The sequence below is a fragment of the Corvus moneduloides genome, chromosome 20, assembly GCF_009650955.1.
Source record: "Corvus moneduloides isolate bCorMon1 chromosome 20, bCorMon1.pri, whole genome shotgun sequence".
NCBI classification, from domain to species: Eukaryota; Metazoa; Chordata; class Aves; order Passeriformes; family Corvidae; genus Corvus; species Corvus moneduloides.
Genome location: NC_045495.1, coordinates 2,808,081 through 2,828,995, shown reverse-complemented (window position 1 = coordinate 2,828,995; position 20,915 = coordinate 2,808,081). Strand labels below are relative to the sequence as shown.

Genomic DNA, 20,915 nt, shown 5'->3' with positions numbered 1-20,915 from the left:
GTGCCCAGAAATCCCTTCTGACCCCAGCTGGACTGTAAAAAACCCAAAGGATTTCACATCAAAGGAAAATTAATCAGGTCAGGGAGCAGGTTCAGGGGTCAGGAGTCACGTAAACAAAAGTATAATAAATCTTTATTCAGGAATGCAAGTACAATTAAGAGGCTTTAGAAACCCCTCAGGAATGCAGCAAGGAAGTGGAAGTGTCACAACATTCCTCAAAAATGCATCAACCATAATCCTTTAAACAGGCAAGGTAAAGTGCCAACCTCAGTGTTTTTGAACTCTCCAATTCCAAGTATTATCAACAGAATGTGTATACAGAAACATTAACAACTTCCCAACAGCGGACTTTAAACTCTTGTTCCAGAGAAATTCTTGTTCCTTAATAACCCAGGAGCTGTGACCAAGATGCTTCTGTAACAGATGAGCTTTCATTTACACAGCTAATTTAACATTTCCTTGTTTGTTGAGTTCCACAATCCCGAGTTCTTTCAGGATTTGAATTCTTGAGTCAGTGGCTTTCATATTCATCTTGTTCATCTGTGAAATACTCAGTGCTGCTCTGTAAGACAAAAACAATTTAGTAAAACATCAGGTCTGGCAGAAAAAGGCTAAAACGCACATGCTATTTAATCAATGATTTTTGTAAGTGCTCTGTAAATCTCAAACTTATTCATATTACCATCAACTTTTCTGTGATACCTCAAATCATAGCAGTCATTTCTAATCTTAGGGTTAAAGAGAGAATTTCTGAGTCAAAAACTTCCTGGTTTTGTAATACCAGCCTGTAAGAAATCCCCAGCACTCACCCCAGAGAGGGGTCGGAGAGGGGAGAGCAGAGTTTGGGCTCACAGTTTAGTGTCAGGGCTTTTTGAAGTTACAATATGGCAGTGAATGCTTAAATTGCTGGCTTTATTTAATTTGAAAAGGCTGAAATTCTTTACAGTTTATAAAATTCTTTTAATGAATGGCTTTGAGTCTTACCTGTTCTTCTTTACAACGAAGTGGTTAAATAACCCCTTGTACAAATAGTTCAAGTCTGCTAATTTGACAGTGCTTCTGACGCTCCTGGGCACACTCATAAATGTTTCCTCAGTCAATGGTTTGAACTGGGGGTCTAAAAAGTTGGAAATAGAACATATTTGTTAAAAAAACTGGAAATGGAAAATATTTGTTTCTTAAGAAATTGGGTCAAAGATAGAAAGTACTTCCATTACTGTTCAATCACCCCCCTAAATGGGACTAAAGGAAGATTTTCCAGCAAGAGAAAGGAATGAAGAAACAATCACTGTACCTGGAGACTTAGTAAAAAATCGTTTAATTTGAGATCTGATGAGAATTGATAAATTTGGTCTGTCAATGACTAGTTGGTCTTGTTTTTAAAAAAAAAAAAACCGAAACCAACTGTGCAAATTCCTTTCTCAAAGCAGGGATAAATGGATTTAAAAAGAGCTATTTCTAAGGTAAGATTAGTGCACCATTTCTTCCAGACCATAAACACAACAGTTTTCCACTTCGGTCCCATCAAAAGCAAGGAAAAAAAAATCCCAGAAACACAACAACTACTCATGGAACGTAACTAAGGGGTCAGGTCCTTCTAGTAAAGTCTAAATTCTTCACATAAAACCAGTAGATACTGGTGCTTGAGACTGAAAACAGTGAATTTACTGCCTATCACAGCTTCTATGAGAAGAAAACAGTTGGAAGTTTATTTTTTCAGCACCCACCTTCAGCTGAGTCAGGGACTGTAGGTCCTGGACAGGATGGCTAAAAATAAACAATAATGTCAGTATTTGTTAGTATTTTGCCTAAAAATCATTTTTTACACTTTAATTTCTGCATGAAATTGACATTAATTACATTTTACCATTGGATAACCAAAGATCTTGCTATGATCTGAAGTCAACAGCAAAATCTTAGGGATTAAACACAGTTTCAAATAAATTAAGTTTAAAATGGATACAGAAAGATTTATATGCAAGTCAGATGAGCGTCTCCAGCTTTCCAGCATGGATCTGAAAGCACTGCACATGATTTAGAATTAATAATGGACATAAATTGAGAGCATTTATCAAGGGAGGAGCCCATATTTGCAAACAAAGAGGGAGTGAAGCTGCAGGAATTGGACAGGTTTCATGCAAACCAACAAGCAACAAAGGGACAGAAAGTGAGGTCTCCTGTGACAGTGGGCAGTGAGGAGAAGTAGAAAAAGAAAAGGTCCATCAGAGAAACACCCTCTGTTAAGCTTATTTAATATTTTTAATATGAGACCCAGAGCAAATATTTGCAGATAATTATACTGGCTAATTACATATTGAGCTATGGGAGAAGATCTGACTTTTTAACAAGTATTAATTTAGATCTATGTTCTATTGCATTGCAGTTAGAATAGATTGTTACTCATATCCCAAAATTTGTTGAATATTTCACAGGAAATTAAGTTTCTCCCCACTTTGAGATACTTTGGTTTGAATCAATGACATTCCTCACTCCCACCCAAATGTTTCTTTATCAAGAAGATCAACAAGAGCAACCAACTGCATCTCTGACAAGAAACATAAACACATCCCAATTAAAAAATAACAGGAACAAAGTCTTCTCAAAGCTAATTTTTCCTTTGTGGACCATCTAATTGGAACAATTAAAAAAGCTTAATCTGTATAGAATAAAAATGAAAAAGTCTATTAAAGAACTTAATCCCATTTCTGAAAAATTCCATTCATTCGAGAGGTATTAAATCACCAAATCAGCCCCTTCTGCATTCAGCTGCACTCGGGATTAAAGGTTTCTGGAATACTGACACTCCATGCCCTAATTACCTCTTCCACTGGCAATCCCACTTCTTTTCCAGCTTGCAAGTTTAACTGCTGAGCTGCAGTCTGTTCTTCTGCTGACAGAGGCAAGCTCTGGAAAAAAAAAAAGCAAACACAGAGAAGTCTGATACTTCAGTTCCCGAGGTGATGATATTTACAGAAGGACTCAATGCTTGTGCAGCCTTTTGCTCATGGAAACTGACAGTAGACTCCTGATTTCCTTCCACTGAAAGCAAATGTACAAGCTAAGTATTTCTGAAAAATCAACCATAATCTTCCTCTAGTACCAATGCTATAAATTAGTCAAGTAAGATAAATTTTTCAATTAAAAAAAAGAAGACTTACATTTCTCCAGAAGTTTAATCCACCTTTGGTTTAGGAAATACAGAAAGTACAAGAAAATCTTTACCTAAAGCTCTACATATAACTCAAGAAAAGGATCTTCCACTTTAAGAAAATCCCAAGTATAAAATTATTCTGGGCAGAATATCCTTGAAACACAGTGAGATATGATCTGTTTTCCTTTCTGTGACATATAACCACTGTCTTTTAAATCATGATACAGCCCATTTTGTCTATAAAAAGTTACCAGTAACTTGCCCAGAGCTGTTGACAGATTAAACCCAATCTCCAGGTACTGTCATTAGAATATTGATCTAAATCACCTTATTTGTAAAGGGACAAAATTAATGCTTTCACAATCTCTTCAGTAATGAAGCAGTGTCTGAAGACCACTTATGAAAATGTTGTTTGTTGTTGGGTTTTTTAACAACTTAAACATTATCTTAGGAAAAACAGCTTTGGACTAACAGCAATCCCAGGGTGTTTGTTACAATGGTTTTAACTTTCTCCCTTCAGGCAGTGAAAATACAATTGCCATTTAAAAGTTTTTTAGCCTTTTAAAACTGGCTTCACTTTCTATTTTCTTTAAGGTGTCTACTTCCAAAACCTGTCAGTGTGGCCCTGGGACACAGCTGTGCACAGAGGTGTTGATTCCTATGAAATGACCCAAACTGTGCCACTATTCACACTCCTCAGCTCCAAATCTGACCACCACCAGTTGTAACTGCTGGGGATTGGGATTTATAGGAGGACCTTCAATCCTGCCAGCATTCCTTCTGGGAAACTGTCTCCTTATCTTCTAAGAGTCTGCACAAACAACAGTTTCCAATGGAACCACTCGTGCTACATAAAGGCTACAAAGCTCATGTTCGTTCCCGGGAGTGAAAACAAAGTGATTTAAATGAAAATACCACCTCCAGTTCAGTTCGTTGCTGCAGTGCCTGAACTATCTCCATTGTTTTCTCCAGGGCAGCACGGATGCTCTCCATGGATTCCTTCTGCTCCATGGAAATTTTTTCCATCTGCACACACAGGGATTTGTAACGGGATTTCAGCACTGGGAGTTCTTTCAGGAGAGCAACTGGATTCTCCTGTGTGAGTAGAATATTTAAATTATGTAAGATGATAAAATTAATGTGGCCACAAATCAATTAAAAGTGCAGCTGTTGGAGACACCAAAATTTAACAAGAAATGACCCTTTACAATGAAAATGTACCAGAGAAAAGGACTTATTTATAAAATCCTTTACATTATGTCATTTATTGTTTTCTTCTCATCTCTCCCCCAAAGCTGAATTTGGTCATTGCTTGTTGGCAAGTTTATCTTGGATCTCAGAGCAAGGGTGAGTTTTAGCTCAGATTGGAATCTGTGGCCTGAATTTAGGTGTTAACACCACTAATTTCTCAGAGCAGAACATGGGAGAATTTCACTATCCCAAGAAACCAAAGGAGTTTGGTTTGAATTCATGTTAGGCCACTTATCTTGATATGTGACACAGCAAATACTTTACAATAACAATAATAATAATAATAATAACAACAACAACAATAATAATAATAATAATAACAATAATAATAATAAAAGCCTGATAATAGATGAAAGAACAGCCACATATATTTCAGGTTTAAAGAAAAATATCCATTTATTACCAACTTCATGCAAAAAAATTGAATTTAATCTGAAAATACTACCTCTGCTGCTGTATCATCAGGAAGACTTTTCAATATTTCAAACTCCACTCTGTGCTGAATATAATCCAGATCAGATTCTGCTTTCTGGAACTAAAATATTTAAGGTCAGGCACAGTATATTAAAAACCAAAAACTGCAGACAAACCCCAAACTGTGTTTCAGGAAAGCAGGAGGCAGCTGCCTCCCTTTGAAAGGTTCAGGGACCATAAAAGTTTTCAAATTTAACTTTTTCAAATATTAAGAGTTCTGTCAGCAAAACTACAACACTCAGTTATTTACACAGAGGAGGTTATGAGTAAATTCAGGATCCAAGAGTATCATCAGAGCTTTTATTAATAATTATATTAGGGATGTGTTCTTTCAGATGGTTTTAATACCCACAAAACATTTTATTGCTCCCTGATAAAACAGACTGACGAACAGCTCATAAAATTGATGACATCACTTTTCTTTCCTTGGGATAAATAAGCCACCAGAGAATTGTCTAATTGCCTTGTAAAACAGTCTGCTGATAGCATTACTACTTAATTAATTTTAGTCTGCAATTTTAATATCTATTAAAGACTTCCACTTTCAAGAAAGGCAGTTTTCCCAGCTCCCAAGCAACTCATTAATTCTTTGACATAATAACTCAGTGATTTCACAGTCACAGAAGAGACAATGATGAAAGCAAGTTTGAAATGGTTGTGACTTCCTTAACTTGGTTTTCACTGTTTATATTGAGATTAACCCCAAAGTGACCATTCTGATTTTTTTTTAAGGATCAAAGTAAGGATGCATTTGTTACAGGCAGTGCTACAAAGCAACAAATATTCACAGTCTGCGGTCAGGCTGGGATTCCAAAAGGAAATTTATGTTTTAAACATCAGCCTTGGGATCCACCTTCAGGAATGGCCATTAATGCCTTTGAGGATCTGGAAACTCAGCCTGAAGGAATGGGATTCGATCCAGGATACTCTGCAGTGAAAGCCTCTTTCTGAGGGAGTGAAGATGGATGATGTTTCATACACCTCCAGTACATTTTCAAATAATAGCTTAAGAAAAGGAAAATAAATCTAGTGAAGAGCCTGTGCATCTATAAATCAAGGGGAAAGCTTTCACCCAGTACTGCCATAACTCACCATCTGCCCAAGAAAACTCCTTCCTACACCTGCCCCAGAAACCAGCCAGGACAAAATCCAAGAATAAAATACTTTTCAGTACACTGTACATTTTTAAAGAGTTCATGAGGGATTTCTTCCCTGACTGCTCAATGGTTTCTGTTCTCCTCCACTAAGAAATATTTGTAGGTTTTCATTTCCACAGCAGGCACCCCCAAAAGAACATTTTTTGCTTTTTTCTAGCTCCTCCATTTTATCAGTTTTTGGGAAAGCAGACAACAAAGATGAGCTGCTTTCAAAATGAGCCATTAAATATTCAATACTGATAACCCGAGACTTCCACAAGGAGCTAACTAACATCATGCTACTACTGTGATTCAGGACATTAAAAACTGGATGTGAAGCTAAATGTGGCTAGAATATTAAGATTTGTGACAAGATTAACACAGTTCAGTAGGACTGTTTTTATTTTATAAATATTTATTTCTTGCTGCATTTCAGGAAACCTCCACCGGCAAAAATCTCCCCTTAATGTTTCAGGTCAGAAGCATTTGCAGGATGATTATTTCATGGCAACCACATAGAAAATGCAGGGTTTGAAGTGTAAATTTGTAATTTACTCACAGGCTTAGAAGAAAATGTTAGAAACTGAGGCAAGAGTGAGGCCAGTGCTGAGGGCTCTGCTCTCAGATGCTTTGACAATACTATTGCACTGCTCTCTGTATAGTACAGTAGTGCAATAAAGTCAGAGCACTCGTTAGCAGCAACAATTCTGGGCAACAATCAATCACACACTCACCAAAAAAAAAAAGGAAAAAACCACATCAACTCAGCCAGAGGTTTCTGTGGATCGTGAAGAGTTGGATAAGGTTAAAGCTCACCAAGTCCTAACACGCACATACAAAAACTCACATTGTTATTATTCATAATCTGTCGTTCCACTGATCAAGAGGGGAAAAAAACCCAACCACTCAATAAAATGCTCAACAGATCTGTCAGAAATTCAATTTCAAACTCCTTGGTTCTTTTTAAACTGGAAATTCCATTTTCCAAGTGTATTTATTGCTTGGATTTGCCTCATAGCAAGCTAAGATTCTAAACTGCCATCACACAGATGTTCTTAAACTGCATTACAGGGAATATCTTCTAGACAGCCAAGTTTGTTCTTTATAATTTGCAGGTGCTGAATCACATTAAAATGAACTTAAGCACTCCTTTCCCAACTCTGGGGATGTCCTTTACCACTGGAGTGTGAGAGCACCATCACAGGGAGGGTGTATTCCATAAACCTCAGTGAAGGTGGGGTTTTTTAACACAACAGTAACTTGTTTACTTTACTGAGAGCTTGAGAACTCTCGGGGTTTGAAGGTGCTGAGATCCTTAACAAAATGCAAAGAAACCTAGGAATGGAGTGGAGAGAGGGGGATGTTTCCTGATGTACACAGAGCTGAGTCACCTGGACCATTTCTAAGACACAGAGATGATGGCATTTGTCATTAAATGACAGTCAATGTTTCTCCTTGGCAAGTGAGTAGAAGACAATGAGTAAGAAAAAACAAACCAGTGGCAATCTCATTTTACAGCTATTTTGCAAATCACCTTCTGGTCTCAGACAGTGACTTGGGATGTGACTGTAACCACAGTAAGAATACAGAGTAATGCAGATTGTATTGCTGGCCAATGCCCTTTTAACATTGCACTGCTTTTTGTGCATCATCACCAGTAGTACAACATAAAAAGGGCACTGGACAGACACCACACAGGGACAGAGGAGGTGCAGTATCCCAAAAAACAGGGACAGCAATGAACCGAATTGCTCTGAATGAAGCACTTGCAGCTCATCTGAGAGTTTAACCATTTGTTATCCGGTTTTGGCAAATGGATCTCCACAAAGTTTCCCTCAGTGCAGGCTGGGCATTAAAGGTAAATGAGATGATTGTGCACAAGGATGCCCTGTGTGTTCATTGCAGGCCTGACTGTGCCTCTTGAAGCTGCTGGAAAGATCCCAAATCCCAGCTGACTCCAAGGAACTTGTGCAGCCCAGTCCTGAGTCCTGAAATACAGCGCCTGGAGTTCAGGGAATCATGGAATGGGTTGGGTGGGAAGGGACCTTAAAGCTCATCCCATTCCACCCCTGCCATGGGCAGGGACACCTCCCACTAAATGAGGTTGCTCCGACCTGGCTTCGACATACTCTTATTTAAATTAGCAGTTTTATGATCTTTTCCATAATTAATCTAATACTGTAGATGTTATGGTGCTCCTGTCACAAATAACCATTGATTACCTGGTATTTTCATACCCATTGTTCTCTTCAAGCTCCCACTAATTACTTTATCCCTGCTTTCATAAGACTAAAAAGAAGCTTTCCATGAAATTCATGTCAAAACCTCCAGGGAAACTAGAAGTGTTATTTTATCACACTTCTGTGGAGAGAGCTGACTTCACAGGAAATCCAGGACGAGGAAACAACAAAGCAGAAGGAAAAGCAAGAGGCACAAAGCTGTGAGATGTGAGATTATTCTGAATTCCAGAATAAAAGCACCCGTTAACTTAAAGGGAGCAAAACCACCTCCCTGTTCACATGTCCTAAAATGAGAATCACTTTCAATAAAACACAAAAACAAACCATTACTATAAATAAATAAATAAAACCTCTAACCCAAGTATCTCTAAACATATTTCTGAATTAAACTAGCCTTAAAAAAGAAAAAGAATACTAATATATGGGGAGATCAAGCTTACACTATGGGGCACAAATGTAAAAATATTATTTAGAAGCAAGACCAAGGTTTGAGGGAGAGCACAAAGAACTTGGCTGGTTGGACACAGCTTCGCAGTGCCCCTCCAATGAGGGGAAACACAGCACAGCTCTTTTTCGGGAGGTTAATTTTTGCCTTTTTTCACTTTTCCAGGAGTGGGGCAGGCAGAGAGGCTACCATTACATATGGGACAGCCCCGTCGTGCTTCGGGGGGCTGCCTCAGAGCACTGGAAAGGAGCGAAAGGCTGGAAAAACTACAGGAATTTGGGGCTCGGGAAGGGAGGGCCGAGGGGGCCATCGCCCCGCTTCCCCCGCGCGGCCGCGCCAATGGACCAGCCCAGCCCGCCTCTCCCCCCCGCAGCGAAAATGGTCCAGCCCAGGTGAGCGCTCCACCCTCGCCCCCCGCTGGGAGAAAATGGACTAGTCCGGGAGCTCCACTCTGCCCCGCGCCCCCCTCCCGCCGCGGGGACATGGACGGCCCGGCCGCGTCCCCCCGCAAGGCGGGCAATGAGCGCGCCCACCCCCACCGCTCCCCCCAGGTGCGCGGGAAATGGCCGCGCCCTGCCCCGTGCCGAGGGGTGAATGGAGCGGCGCAAGCCCCGCCCCTCGGGGGGGGCGGCGGAATGGACCGGCCCGGCCGAACCCGCCTGACCCGGACGCGGCCGGCGGGCGCCCCATCGAGGGCGGCGCGGGCCGCGCTCAGGGCCCGGATGGGGAACGCGGGCGCGGCTGAGCGGCCGCTCTTCCGTCGCGCCGCGCCCGCGCCCCCGCTCTCCCTCCCTTCCTCCCTCCCTCCCGCGGCGGCCCCGCGCCCTCCGAGGCGCCGCCGCCACCGGCCCGCGGCGCGGCCGCCCCTCAGCGCGGCCGCCGCCCGCCCTCACCAGGGTCTCGAGCCTGGTAACCGCCGTCTCCATGTTGAATAGTTGACATTCCTCAGGCGGCGGCGGGGAGATCCCCACCCCCCGCGCCGCGGCACGGGAGAGTCGGCGGCGCCCATTGGCCAGCTGTCACTCGCCGCGCGCCTCCCATTGGCTCGCGGCTCGCGGGGCGCGCTCGCCATTGGCCCGCGGAGAATGTAAACCCGCTCCGAGGTACGGCCGAGCCCATTGGCCCGGAGTGGGCTCCGGCGGTGATTGGCCGGGGCGGGGCGCGCGGCGCTGGCGGGAAGCGGCGCGGGCCCGTCTGTTGCGGCTCTGAGGGGGCGGGGGCGCCGCTCCCCCTTCCCGCTCCTCTCCCGGTTGCGCCGGTGGCCCCGGCGGGGCCGCTGCTCTCCCCGTTCACCCCACCGGCCTTCCCCAGGCGAGCGCTGCCCGCAGCCGATTGGCGGGACCGAACCGCTCGTCCAATGGCGGCGGCGCTCGCCTCAGCGCGCCCGGGACGGGGCGGGGCAGCGCCGGCCCCTCTCCCGCAGAGCGCGGGCGCGCCTCGACGCGACGGCCAATCAGCGCGCGGCTTACATGCGCCGCGTGGGGGGGCCGGCAGAGAGCGGCGCTGCCATTGGCTGGGCGCGGCGCGGGGAGCGGTTTGAATCGGCGGCGGCGGCGGGCGCGGAGCGCGGCCGGGGGACTGGGCGGCCCCGGGACACCCCCGGGGATACCCCCACAGGTGTGTGTAGGTGCGGGTGTGAGAGAGCGAGAGGGAGGGAGAGGAGAGGAGAGAGAGAGGAGTCCCCGCTCTTGCGGGGTCCTAGGTGAGCAGGGCTGGGCTGTTACCGGTCACCGGTCAGTGACCGGCCCGGGCCGCCCTCAGCATCCTTCCCCGGACTCTTCGTGTCTTTTGTCACCGTTCTCCCCAGGCGTCATTTTCCCCAAATTCAGTACTTGTCACGTCAGGATAAAGAAAAACTGAACATCCGTTTATTTATTAATAGTTATGACGTTTCTGTTTCGTTTATAATATTTCTTATTACGTCTTCATTTATGTGTGTGTCTATAATATTATTTATAGTATATTTATGTATGTATTTAATTCACTCATATTTTTACTGTATTTATAATAGCTATTTATTAATGCTATATATCTATGGTATAAATAGAAAAGGGAAAAAGAAGTTCATGTAAAATGGTGCTTTCTGCATTCACTACTCGTGCACAAACACATCTCCATGGATCATACTAAATTAAGGATATGTTTTTTATCACTGGTACATGATAATTCCACCAAGGCAGCAGTGACTAACCTCTGACTGACTGGTTTTCTGAGGTGCAGCCCACGTTACTCTCTTTGGTGGCATCTCTGTCCCAATGTACAATTTGGTTTAGCTCTCTACATTCATTTTAAATTTGTCTTTTTCACCAGCAATGGCAAGGTATAAGAAATGCAAACGAAAACGAAGAGCCCGAGCAAATTTTCGACTGGAAAAAAAGAGAAATGCTGTAACCCCTCAGGGCTCAGTTTGTTCCTCTCCACGGTAAGAGGCTCAGCTTGAACTTTGCCTTCTCACTCCATCCCTGGGTTTGCTGTTTGCTCCCAATGGTTCATGGAAAAGAGGGAAGGATTTGTGCCAAGTAGATGTGGCACTTCGTATCTTTCGGTGTTATTCAGTTGAAGGCTGGACATGATGACCTTGGAGGTCTTTTCCGACCTTAATGTTTCTATGATTAGTAACCAGGAAAAGCAATTTGAATAAAAAAGTGTTTCAAATAGGATTCCCCCCTCTCCTTTATTGATATGTATCTTGGCCTTTCCAGGTTTCTGTGATCACATTTACTCTGTTGTTACCTGCTGGTACCTACCTGTAGTTTCCAGATGATTGGTCACAGTTAACTTTTTTAGAGGTTGAGATGGTAAATAAAGTTCTGGCCTCATTCTGAAATGTTCTGTTGCAGGTCACCAGCTCATCTCCCTTTGAGCACATCACCAGTCCCAAGGTGCTCCCTCTGGTCCTTAGCCTTGCCCAGCGTAAAAAATGTGGTAAAACCCTTGACAACAGCAGCATCATTTCTGTACTGGTGGTGCCAGAGCAGGGTTGCACAGGTATATCCTTTCTCTGATATTAGATTTTTCTGTTTCAAACAGGGATTAATGCTGTTTACTTTGTGGAAATACTTCATTGTACCAATTTCTTTTGTTCTGTTAGTACCCCTCCTAAAATTCAGATTGATCTTTAGAAACATCTGAAGAAAGTCAACACACAAATATACATAATCTGCTTTCTTTTTGTGCTTAGAGCTTTAAGGTGGTTAAAGACACCGTATTTCCATCACGAGTCTACCTAAGGGAACTAAATATGTTCAGGGAGAAGCTGGAGAAGTTGGAAAGTGAATTTTCCAAGCTACAAGGAGCACTCCAGGTCAGTCTCAGTCCGGCTGGGGCAGGGGAACGTTTGCCTGTGTGAGAATGTGAGGAACTGTGGTCAGTGCAGATACACTGAAATCTGAGCAGCTCCTCAGGGGCATTCTCTGCACTCAGAGCTGCTGAACTGCTGCTACCTCACAGCAGGAGGGAACTGTTTATATCCTTATAGCTCAATCTTAGCCAGCACCTTTGTTGTCTAAAATCCCGCCTACTTTTGCCAGCAGATTTAATGTTCTCTTTATTTATTTGTGTCGCTTTCAGATGAACGGAGTGGCAGCTTTGTCTTCAGAAAGTTCTCTTTGCCAAAGGTGTCATAAGCCAGTTCTGGGTGCTCCTGTGGGGACAGAGATGGATCCACCACCATCAACATCCGTGCCATCCATACCCCCTCTTCCTCCTCCTCCTCCTCCACCACCGCCGCTGCCCCCACCAAAACTGCCTCCAGCACCTCTCCTCCTCCAACGGGGCACAGCCTCCAAACCACTGCTGGTAGGGAATCAGAAAGTTCCTCTATTTTCGATTTCATGTCTGCATTCTCTTTGGACCTGGATTCATCGGGAATGAGCCTCTCTGTGAGCGCTCAGTCACTTTCCCATCCTAATTTCCCTTCCAAACCCCTTTGCTTTCAGGCACCACCAGTGAAAAAGGATGGGCCCATGCACATCACCCTCAAAGACCTCCTGAATGTTAAACTGAAGAAGACAAACAGCAACCTGAGAATGGACAAGGTAAACTGGAGGACACGGGGATGAATAGGTGGTGGTGTATCAAGGGAAAATCCACCCTGGAACTGCTGTATTTCCTGCAAAATTGATGCTCATCCAAACACCCAATGATCAGTTTCAAGTAACCATTCTAATTCTGCACCTGGGCTTTGGAAGGGAAGAAATAAAGTGACAAACTCCAATCTCACCTGGCACTCAGGACAGCTCTAATTTTACATTTAAGGGTGTGGAGCTTTCATGTAGCTTTGCATATTATCAGTAGATTTTGGACTTGCTTTTGCCCAGCTGGAATTTTGTTTGCAGAAGTGTTTAGGGTTTTTTTTTTTTGGTTTTTTTCCTAAATAAATCTATTTTTATCCAAGACATATTCAAATCTTAATAATTCAAAAAAAGCATAAAAGCCATAAACCACAAAAATCTTTCAGAGTATAAATATTAAATGGATTTCAGGGTAGTGAGACCTTCTGAAGTTTTATTTGGGGTAACGTTTCTTTCCTTGCTTTAGGAACAATCACCAGTGAAGCCATGCAGGGCATTAATTACAGTCACAGATCTACAGAGTGTTAGTCTAAGACCTAAATCCAAGCCATCAGCTCATGCTACAAAATCTTTAATGTAAGATGTTTCTTCCTTATTTTGATATTAGATTTTTCTGTTTTAAACAGTGGTTAGCATTTCTTACTGAGTGGAAAATATTTCATTGTACCAATTTCTTTTGTTCTCTTAGTACCTCCCCTAAAAATCAGATTGATCTTCGGAAACATCTGAAGAAAGTCGATATACAAAGGTCTGCTCCTTTTTATTCTCTTGAATTCTATTTTTCTGATCTAGAAAAAATAGAGAACCAATCAAACTCATCATGATTCCCCTTTCAGAAGTCCTGGTGGCACTCCTCTAAATAATAAAGAAAACACTGAAAGTGGCTCTGGGCTGACACCGATAATGACACAGGCACTACGGCGCAAATTTCAGGCAAGTCACTCTGTTTCTCTTCTTGGAATCATAAGGTGGCTTTAAAATCCACAGAATTCCTTACTGATTGAAGGACACTGCAGAATGGACATTCCATGGCAGATTGTTTGAAAATCCCAAGAGGAAAAATTGCTTTTTTGGTGGCCATTTGGGTGCCTCAATGCCGACTTTAAAAGTCATAGTTCCACTTTGCAGAAGAAGAAAATGGGAGGGTTGATAGCATCTCTTGTTTGAATGATTTGCTGTGTCTGTTTCATGGTTTCAGCTACGAATTGCACTGTTTTACCTCAGTGATGATGAGTTCAGATATCCAGGTTCTGACCCTTCCCTTCTTTTGACAGATGGCTCACCCAAAGAGTCCCTCGCCTGCACGGTTGAGTGCTGCAAACAGCTTTGATGAAAAGTAAAAAGGAAAGTAGGTTTATGGAACAATGTATTTTCCATTTGTGGTCAGGAAGCCACTTGAATCCCATTTTTAGCACACTCAGGCACAGGTATTTGTAAGTAAATCTAGTGCACAGGAAAACGGGCCATTATGAAACCCTGTAAAGCAGATTGTGCTTTTTAGCTCTCTCTAATGTCTCTCGATTTGGTTGCATCTTCATTCATAATGGAGGAAAAAAATAGGAAATTTCCCAAGTCTTTTGACACCTGGGTGCTGCTGAAGCAGGGACTATTATGTTCCCAGCACTGGTGCTGCTTGTCATACAAATATGTGTGTGTTTGCTGAAATTCAGTATTTTTATATCTTTTATATCTTTTTTTAACAAAAAATATCTTGACGGTATTTGTACAGTTTCAAAGAAAAGCAACAGTTTAATGCACTAATGTTATTAAAGTGGAAAGCTGCAAGATTCAACAAACAGTTCAAGTCTGTGGCTACAAATGTACGAAGCCGCTGCACCGTGTATCACTGCTGGCTGGTGTCTGATCACTATTAAAAGGCTGCACTGCTTAAAGACAAGCAACTCAAAGCCTCCTTCCAAGTCCAGTTCAGGGGTGGGCAGAGGTTGTGCCTGTACCGCGGCTCAGCTCAGGACACGGACCAGGACAAGGGCAGACCGTGAGTCCCGGTGGCACAGCCCTGAGCGCGCATCCCGCTCCCACCGCGCGGACCCGGACCCGAACCGCGGGGCCGGTGTTGGCTGTGCGGACCCGGACCCGGACCCGGACCCGAACCGCGGGGCCGGTGTTGGCTGTGCGGACCCGGACCCGGACCCGGACCGCGGGGCCGGTGTTGGCTGTGCGGTCACACCCTCGGCGCGGTGCCGCCCCCGCAGCCCCCGCTCCCTGCGCCGTGTCCCGCCCTCCGGGGCGGGGCCGCTCATGCGCGGGGCCGGGCCCGGGGCTCCGCCGCTTCCGGGCGGGAGCGGAGCCGGGGCCGGGCGATGCCGCTGCCCGGGACCGGGCCGCCCGGGGCCATGGGCACGGCCGTGGGGCCCATGAGCCTGCGGGAGCTGCTGCTGGCGGCCGAGGCGGGCGGCGCGGCGGGCGGCGAGGAGGAGGTGTGCGTGGTGGGCATCTTCGGCAAAACCGCGCTGCAGCTGTGCTCCGAGAAGGAGGCCCTGGTGAGCACCGTGTGCGACCGGCAGGTGTTCCCGCTGTTCCCGGAGGAGGATTCCGAGCTGGCGGACGGCGCCGCGGGGCAGGAGGGTGACCCGGCGACAAAGGACTACAACCAGCTGCAGGCGTACTACAGCCAGGAGAGCCGCGTGCTGTACCTGGTGCTCACCTCCATCTGCGACACGCCGCAGCTGCTGCGCGCCTGCAGGGACCTGGCGGCGGCCGAGAACCGGGAGGCCGGGCCCGGCCACCCCTCCGGCGGCCCGGCCCCGCTGCCCCACGCCGAGGCGCACGAGTTCTGGAAGCACCAGGAGAAGCTGCACTGCCTGAGCCTCCTCTACCTCTTCTCCGTCTGCCACATCCTGCTGCTGGTGCATCCCACCTGCTCCTTCGACATCACCTACGACCGCGTGTTCAGGGCGCTGGACGGGCTGCGGCAGAAGGTGCTGCCCTCCCTGAAGGCTGCCATCAAGGACTGCCCGGTCGGCAAGGAGTGGAAGCTCAACTGCAGGCCATGCCCTCCACGCCTCCTCTTCCTCTTCCAGCTCAACGGGGCTTTGAAGGTGGATCCGCTGCCAAGCAGGGGCCAGGACCCCTGTGGTCACCTGGAAAAGCCGCCCCCCAAGAAGCATTCCCCCAAGAGGAGGCTGCAGCACGCTCTGGAGGATCAGATCTACCGCATCTTCCGCAAGAGCAGGGTGCTGACCAACCAGAGCATCAACTGCCTGTTCACCGTGCCAGCCAACCAGGCTTTCGTGTACATTGTGGCCGGTGGGCCCCAGGATGGAGATGATCCCGTGGCCATGCTTCTCGACCAGCTGAGGAGCAACTGCACTATGAGAGAGACTGACTCGCTGCTGGCTCCCACCCTGTCGGGAGCCAGGAGGTATCAGATGATGAGGCACGGCCGGCAGCAGCTCTCCTTCCACGCAGAGAGCACCAGCAGCAGCTCCAGCTCCTCTGGGCAGCTCGTGGACTGCACCCTCAAGGAGTTCTTGTGGCAGCACGTGGAGCTGGTGCTCAGCAAGAAGGGCTTCGAAGACAGTGTGGGAAGGAACCCACAGCCCTCTCACTTTGAGCTCCCGACCTACCAGAAGTGGGTGGCTGCAGCTCTAAAACTGTATGAAGTGACCATCGAAGGCAAAGACGATGACCCCACCTGTGGTGAGCTGAGCTCAAAAATCATGAGCAGCATCAAAGTTTTGGAAGGCTACTTAGACATAGACACCAAGTTCTCCGAAAACCGTTGCCAGAAGGCTCTGCCCATGGCCCACAGTGCCTACCAGTCCAACCTGCCCCACAATTACACCATGACAGTGCACAAGAACCAGTTGGCCCAGGCCCTGCGCGTGTACAGCCAGCACGCCCGGGGCCCAGCCTTCCACAAATATGCCATGCAGCTCAACGAGGACTGCTACAAGTTCTGGAGCAACGGGCACCAGCTCTGCGAGGAGCGGAGCTTGACCGACCAGCACTGTGTGCACAAGTTCCATCTGCTCCCCAAAGCAGGTAAAGATGCTCACTTGTGCTTTGGTGTCATGGTTTAGTTTTGTATCTGCTTTAAAATGTCTTAGGCTGAAAGCACCGACTCTGAAATGTTGCAGAAGATGAAAGTTTGCAGCTTTGTGTTCAAGGACTGGATGTGGCACTCGGTGCTCTGCTCTAACTGATGAGGTGGTGACCAGGCAAAGGTTGGACTCGATGATCTCAGAGGTCTTTTCCAACCCAAATGATTCTGTCATCATCTCTGTACAGTGGGATCATAGCAGAGCTGCTGTGCAGGTTTCCTTTATGTTGTGTGATGTTTAGGAGCCAGTCCACTGTGAGTAATAACTCTGATTTTTGTAGTTACTCTGATGTTCTGATTTAGTGGTAACTCTGGTTCTGTCTTGCTAATTAGAAGCATTACACCGGAATCCTTCTAGTAAGAGGGGTGTAAGAACAAAGTTCTCTAAAAAGCATAAGTGTCCCTCTTTGTTTTAAATAATTGGTTGATCAGGGAGTCAAAACTGACTTCTGCACGTTTATTGTAGGCAGAAGAACTTTGAGCCTTCAGGAGGAGGTTGTAGAAACAAAGACTATTTGGTTTAGTGGTATAAACTCCGCTGGAACTTTGTATTATTAAAAGTGGGAAAGGGAGGAGTTGCTTGACAAACTGGTGGCAAATCACTTTGTGTATGTGTATAGCAGGGAGGGAGCAATGGATGAAGAGAATAAAAAGGTTTTGAATGGTGAGCAATTTACCCAAGGTTTGATTGATTTTGCTTTTAGGGGAAAAGCCAGAAGCAGACAGAAATCCTCCGATTCTGTACCACAACAGCCGGGCTCGTTCCACTGGTGCCTGTAACTGTGGAAGGAAACAAGCTCCTCGGGAGGACCCCTTTGATATCAAAGCAGCTAATTATGATTTTTACCAGGTAACTGTTAGGTCTATTGGTACTTGAAGCAGTGCTTTTGTTTCATCTGCAGAGTCTGTATTCTGAAGTGACCACAAGTTTCCTCTTAACCTTATCAACTTGTTGCTTGGGGAAGACATTTCTGGGAGCAGAAATGGGCTGACCAGGCTGGGCAGTTCCAGTCTTCACCAGTGCACACACACAGGAGCACCTGTTTATGTACCTGTTTACATTTTGTGTTGGTTCACGTGAATTCTAAATATACAGGTCTGTGGGCTGTGTTCCCACTGCTGCTTTGGTTCTCACATGGTGCAAACCTCTTGAATCTTAATTGTAGCTGCTCAGTGTTGTGACTCTGAGCTCCCTCGTCTCGGGGTGGATACTAAACCACGTTTTCTTTCTCGTAGTTGCTGGAAGAGAAGTGCTGTGGAAAACTGGAGCACATCAACTTCCCCATATTTCAGCCAAGCACACCTGACCCAGCGCCTGCTCGGGATGAATCATCACCCGCCCCTCCGGAAGGCGAGATCGAGAAACTCAAAGAGAAAGAACCTCAGACTCAGGGAGAGAGCACAGGCCTGAGCTTAGCCCTGAGCCTGGGCCAGTCCACGGGCAGCCTGGGCACTTACCCACCCGATGCCCAGGGCGGAGGGGACAATGCAGAAAGCCACGGGCAGAGCGGGGACTCCAAGAGTGAGAAGAGGCCGAGCCTGGTTGATCGCCAGGCATCCACTGTTGAGTACCTCCCCGGGATGCTCCATTCCAATTGCCCCAAAGGCCTTCTGCCCAAATTCTCCAGTTGGTCACTGGTCAAGCTGGGGCCTGCTAAGGCTTACAACTTCCACACAGGCTTAGATCAACAGGGCTTTATCCCAGGAACAAACTATTTAATGCCTTGGGACATTGTCATCAGGACGAGAACTGAAGATGAAGGAGACTTAGACACCAATTCCTGGCCTGCACCCAACAAGGCTGTTCCTGGGAAAAGAAGCGCGGTGGTGATGGGAAGAGGCCGGCGGAGGGACGACATCGCTCGAGCTTTTGTGGGGTTTGAATATGAAGATGCACGTGGGAGGAGGTTCATGTGTTCAGGGCCTGATAAGGTGATGAAGGTGATGGGAGGGGGGCCAAAAGAATCTGCCCTCAAAGCGCTCAATTCCGACATGCCCCTGTACATCCTGTCCTCGACGCAGGGACGGGGCCTCAAGCCCCACTATGCCCAGTTCATGAGGCTCTTCGTGGTGGTTCCTGATGCTCCTCTGCAGATCACCTTAACGCCTCAGGTAAGAAGTGCAGGAGGGAATCTGAGAACAGCAGAGGCAGGGGTGGTTGTGGAAACATTATTTGACATGGGTGACAGGAAAAGAGTCTCAAGAAACTCCAACTCAAACCAACTTCAGCCGAGACAGTCATTTCCAAAAGTATTTGTTACATAAGCACTTGGGATTTCTTAAACTTCAAGATGCCAAATTTATTGTTTGTATAAAGTAAGTTTAAAAAAATGTTTTATCAAGGATGAGTTATTGGCATTCCCTACTGTAATAATGGCTTTTTTTTTAAAAAAAAAAAAAGCTAACAATGACTCTGTAAGAATGACGTTGTCATTTTAAATGTCATGGAGAAAAGCAGTGACTTATTGCTCAGATAGTTATTATTAGTTACCGTTTGAATTTAGGAGGCAAAAGAATGTTGGTTTTCTTAACTCTTCACCATTTTCTCCATTTTTCTAATAACACATTTGGAAAAGCTCCATTTGCATTTTTTTACCTTTTTGAGGTAGTAGTGATGTTTGATTACCTACGCATGTTTTCTTCCGATTTTAGGTTCAACCAGGGCCACCACCCTGTCCCATATTTTACCCTGAGAAGCAGGAAATCACCCTTCCCTCTGATGGACTCTGGGTGCTGAGGTTTCCCTACGCATATGTGACAGAACGGGGGCCCTGCTTCCCTCCCAAAGAAAGCCAACAGTTAATGAGCTACAAAGTTCTCCGAGGAATACTGAAAGCAATTACACAATGAGAATGGTTTGGGCTGGATCTGTTTTAGTTTAAGAAGGCTGTCTTCAGTCTAATTCATGGGTTTTGGTTACCCAACAGTTGTCACTGCAATTGTGTGAAGCCCCCACTATTTCACTGGAACACGGTCAGATTGGAAATAAAGTTGATATCAAAGCAGGAAAAGGAATCTGAGGCATGTAAATTTTCCTTTTAATAAGTTTTCATATGTAAAAAATAAAAGCTGGTTTTCGTAAAGTGCTGATCCTGTATTACTAGATGTTTTGATGACAGTGCTTTACCCCATCCTATCTTTTTACATACCTATTTAGGAATATTCAAAAATTAGCATTGCCTTAAATCAAGAGTTTACTTTGTCATATTGAGGCAGTGATGAGCAAAATATTTTCTGGTTTTCTGAACAAGCTATTTGTATGTAGATGATGCTTTTAATGTGATGATGGGAGAAATCATCTTGTCTTTAGAAAAAAAAAAGATACTGCAGTTCTGATGTGTATTAACAGCAAATGCTGCTCACCTGTATCAAGTGACTCGTGGTGCCAAGAAATCAGCCACAGTAAATCAACTTTTAACTGAGGTAAGATGTATTAGTGACAGCAGCTGTATGCTGAGACCTAATTTAATTTCTAGAATATTTGTTTCTAATTAGCATGCACACAAAATTTAATTTGCCAGTTTGCTATAGTACAGTAATTATACTGCATGACCGGAGCTGAGACCTGGTTTCTGCTCAGATATGACATCTCTGAGGGGCTGGGTGAAGAAAACGCATCCCTTCATTTGGAATACAACATTAGGGGTTGGATTAGATGGTCTTTAAAGATCCTTTCCAAGCATTCCATGATTCTGTGATCTCTCGGGCTGGGTGTGGGAAAAGTGTCCCTCCCCTTTGGAATACGACGTCGCTGAGGGGCTGGATGAAGAAAACACCTCCCTGCGTTTGGAATATGACATCTCTGGGGAGCTGGGTGTGGGAAATGCATCTCTCCTGTACGGAATACGACATTAGGGGCCGGACTAGATGATCTTTAAAGATCCAACCCAACCATTCCATCATTCTATGATCTCTGAGGGGCTGTGTGGGGAAAGAGCATCCCTCCGCTTTGGAATATGACGTCTCTGAGGGGGGGAAAACCACATCCCTTCATTGGGAATACGACATCTGAGGAGCTGGGTGTGGGAAACGCATCCTTCCACCTTTGAGGAGAGAGCCGGCACAGCCAGGTAGAAAACGAA

The 20,915-nt window shown here is 45.5% G+C and overlaps 3 protein-coding genes across 3 annotated transcripts; 2 read left to right on the top strand and 1 right to left on the bottom strand.

Moving 5' to 3' along the window:
* Positions 1-105: 105 nt before the first annotated feature.
* On the bottom strand, positions 106-9,698 carry SKA2 (spindle and kinetochore associated complex subunit 2). The gene is made up of 7 exons (XM_032129503.1): positions 9,591-9,698; positions 4,848-4,937; positions 4,070-4,246; positions 2,820-2,906; positions 1,728-1,767; positions 985-1,117; positions 106-562 (listed from the first exon to the last, which is right to left on the bottom strand). The coding sequence occupies exons 1-7, from the start codon at positions 9,621-9,623 to the stop codon at positions 436-438; spliced, it is 687 nt and encodes a 228-aa protein (XP_031985394.1). The 5' UTR covers positions 9,624-9,698; the 3' UTR covers positions 106-435.
* Positions 9,699-10,151: 453 nt separating this feature from the next.
* PRR11 (proline rich 11) lies at positions 10,152-14,996 on the top strand. The gene is made up of 10 exons (XM_032129502.1): positions 10,152-10,314; positions 11,008-11,119; positions 11,538-11,685; positions 11,879-12,001; positions 12,268-12,495; positions 12,636-12,734; positions 13,237-13,346; positions 13,459-13,518; positions 13,607-13,703; positions 14,045-14,996. Exons 1-10 carry the CDS (start codon positions 10,167-10,169, stop codon positions 14,108-14,110), a joined length of 1,191 nt encoding a protein of 396 aa, XP_031985393.1. The 5' UTR covers positions 10,152-10,166; the 3' UTR covers positions 14,111-14,996.
* SMG8 (SMG8 nonsense mediated mRNA decay factor) lies at positions 14,531-19,848 on the top strand. The gene is made up of 5 exons (XM_032130342.1): positions 14,531-14,590; positions 14,984-16,775; positions 17,538-17,683; positions 18,070-18,945; positions 19,486-19,848. The coding sequence occupies exons 1-5, from the start codon at positions 14,531-14,533 to the stop codon at positions 19,681-19,683; spliced, it is 3,072 nt and encodes a 1,023-aa protein (XP_031986233.1). The 3' UTR covers positions 19,684-19,848.
* The last annotated feature ends 1,067 nt before the right edge of the window (positions 19,849-20,915 follow it).